Below are 3,224 nucleotides of genomic sequence, written 5' to 3' on the forward strand. Positions count from 1 at the left end.
TAAACTTTCAGTACTGAAGGAAAACTTCACCTCAAAACATATTAAACATGTTTATAGTAAAATACTTTTCTGTTTTTTACCTAATTTAAAATGTATTCATTTTAACTTCATGTAGGCATTTTTATTACTATAGAAGAAAAATTGCTTAGTGGTTAGCACGCCTCACACCTCCGGGGTCGGGGTTTGATTCCCGCCTCCGCCTTGTGTGTGTGGAGTTTGCATGTTCTCCCCGTGCCTCGGGGGTTTCCTCCGGGTACTCCGGTTTCATCCCCCGGTCCAAAGACATGCATGGTAGGTTGATTGGCATCTCTGGGAAATTGTCCGTAGTGTGTGTGTGTGAGTGAATGAGAGTGTGTGTGCCCTGCGATGGGTTGGCACTCCGTCCAGGGTGTATCCATGCCCGATGACGCCTGAGATAGGCACAGGCTCCCCGTGACCCGAGAAGTTCGGATAAGCGGTAGAAAATGAGAGAGAGAGTGAGAGAGTTCAGTATCAAACATATCAGCTGTTAGCCTGAAAGAACCAGAGCTTGTTTTCTCCAGCAAAGCTCAGTAATGAGAAGAAATGATGTTGGGGCAAACACTGGACTTAAAGCTCCAGAATGTAATGCAGCTATAAGATGCAGAGCCCCTAAAATATATATACACATCACTCTCATTAGGTAAAGATTAATAGAGTCGTTCACTGACTCACAGTAAGCACTTTATCCTTATCAGGGTTGTGGTGGATCTGGAACTAATCCTGGGGACAGCGTGTGTGCATATAGTTTAAAAAAAGTTTTATAGGAATTTAAACCAAAATGTCATAGAAAAGTCTTTATTTTTTCACTGAATAAGAAAAGCAGAGTTTTTGACATGACATTGCTCAGTTATAGTGCTAGGTGTGTCTTCCACTTTCATATCGGCCATTAGTTATTCCTTCTGGTGTGAAATTTGACCATCAAAACTCAACATTTAATTCTTTTAAATGTTATGAAGCTTTTAAATTTTATTGTTATTGTGAGATCACAGGGAAGCTTAAAGTCAAAACAAAGAAAAAAATACAGAAAAATGTACAGTATTTACACTCATACATCTGTCCGCCTCACTCGCCGATGTGTGGCAGCTTCATTTTGAGGCGGCATTGCCGTGTGTAGCCGCCTGCTGTTGCTGCTGCTGCTGCTGCTCGGCGAGAGCCTGCTGAAGGCGTGTGCGCTTGCGTGAGTAGTGCTGCCAGTGCAGGATCTGCTGCTCATCTATAAACTTGGCACACTGAGCGTTCACCAGCTCCTTACGGAAATGTTCGTACTGCAACAGCTCCAACATGTGCAAGCAGTGAGGATATCTGTAGGTAAACGACACGGCAAATCGAGATACTTTCCCAAAAAAGTTTGAGGCTCTTATGTAAACAGACAATGAAGCGAGCGATACATGATAAAGAGCTACTGTAAACAACGAGACACTTACTTAAGGAATTTGGCATATTCAGGTTCTTTCCAATAAAGCAAATACTTCAGGTAATTCACGAAAGGTTTTTCTCGTAGGTAGCCTCTCTGAGCCAAAACTACAAGGAAAAACAAAAAGTAGCGTTAACATTTTATCCATTTAGCAGGTGCTTGTGTCCAAAGTGGCTTAAAAATAAGAAATACAAGGAAAGTAACATCAAGTAGCAGACAATACACACAGGGCTAACATACAAGATTTTAGATTGAGTGTTAGTGTAGTAAATTACACGGAGACTCGCGAACGGTGTAAGAGCCCGTGTACGTTTTTTTTCTTTTATTATTTTGAGTGGGGAAAAGTTAGGGGTTAGTTAAGGGATCACAGAAGAGTTGGGTCCTTGGCCGTTGTTTCTAATAAACAACCACAACACACTGGATTTTAATTTGTTTGTCGCAGCATTCTGTGTGAACTGTACAGTCACAAGTCTCTAAATTACTGAAACAATCCTGTTTCACAACAACCACCACCACCACCACCACCACCACCACCACCAACTGGGATCCCAGTGTCCATTCTGATGTTTGATGTGAACATGAAGCTCTTAACATGTATTTGTATAATATTGCGCATGAAAGACATGGAAGTGTTCCTAATAAAATGAACGAGTACCTTTTATGTATGCATGTAAATATTTCTGCCAACGAAAAAAGTTCTTTAAGAGTTTTGTATACAAATATTGCATAGATATTGAGAAAATACACTTGATTACGAGCTGTAATTTAATATGACTTCCAAAACACAGTTGCTGTTGTTGTTGTTAAGGCCAATATTGATCAGAAATATAAGTAACAGTCTGGACAGATCATGTAGAAACATTAGCAGTAAAAATTGGTGATTTTTAAATAAAAAAAAAAGGTGCAGTACTTACAATTCAGATAATTTGGGTTAGCCAGACACTGAATAAACTCCAATTCCGACTGGAAACGATTCCTCGCCTGCTCCTCTGAATGGATGACAACAAATGTAGTAAACACATTTTGTAGTAAACACATTTTTAAATGTCTCAGTAAATAAAACAACCATATAAATATCAGTTTCAAAACAGCAACAACGCTGTTAGCTAAGCTAATAAGCTAAGCTAATAAGCTAAGCTAATAAGCTAAGCTAATAAGCTACGCTAGTAAGCTAAGCTAGTAAGCTAAGCTAGTAAGCTAAGCTAGTAAGCTAGCTGCTATGCTACCGGGAAAAAATATAAACAATTGTTTGTTTTTTTCATGGAAACAAACCTGTTTCCATGACGCCCGCCATCTCACTCCACCGTATATAAATATCGTTTTAACTGAGTTTCACAACGCGGATTTTTTTTAAAATTTTATTACTGTAACAGACTTATACTGAGTGCATTTGCGTTGTGATCTGTGTGCAATACATTTTCCCCTCGGGGCTCGCCGTAGATGGCGTGTGGGCATGCGCACAGGTGGGCAGTGTGTTGTTGTTCTAGTGGTGTTTTATGGCGGTTTGGCGGACCAACGAAAAGGTGCATTACCTCCACCTGTTGATCCGTAGTGTGGAGCAACACAGAATAAATAAATAAATAAAAATTAATAAACAAATAAATAAATTCTATCTATCGTTCCCGTGTCTTTTAGATACTTAAATAACAATTCTTGAGTTCTCGATTGCCCCATACTCGCTACCCAGCAGTACTTTTAGAGAAATATTGTAGAGAAATAATTCCAGAAATAACTGAAATCTGTCCCTTTCATATGCAGGACACTAATCTAGTATGTGTTCCTATTCTAA

At 39.4% G+C, this 3,224-nt stretch overlaps 1 protein-coding gene across 1 annotated transcript; it reads right to left on the bottom strand.

The window, feature by feature from the left end:
* Window positions 1–800: 800 nt before the first annotated feature.
* On the bottom strand, window positions 801–2,894 carry med31 (mediator complex subunit 31). The gene is made up of 4 exons (XM_027153358.2): window positions 2,708–2,894; window positions 2,350–2,424; window positions 1,446–1,542; window positions 801–1,323 (listed from the first exon to the last, which is right to left on the bottom strand). Exons 1-4 carry the CDS (start codon window positions 2,727–2,729, stop codon window positions 1,107–1,109), a joined length of 411 nt encoding a protein of 136 aa, XP_027009159.1. The 5' UTR covers window positions 2,730–2,894; the 3' UTR covers window positions 801–1,106.
* Window positions 2,895–3,224: the final 330 nt, after the last annotated feature.

This window comes from Tachysurus fulvidraco, chromosome 21, assembly GCF_022655615.1.
Source record: "Tachysurus fulvidraco isolate hzauxx_2018 chromosome 21, HZAU_PFXX_2.0, whole genome shotgun sequence".
NCBI lineage: Eukaryota > Metazoa > Chordata > Actinopteri > Siluriformes > Bagridae > Tachysurus > Tachysurus fulvidraco.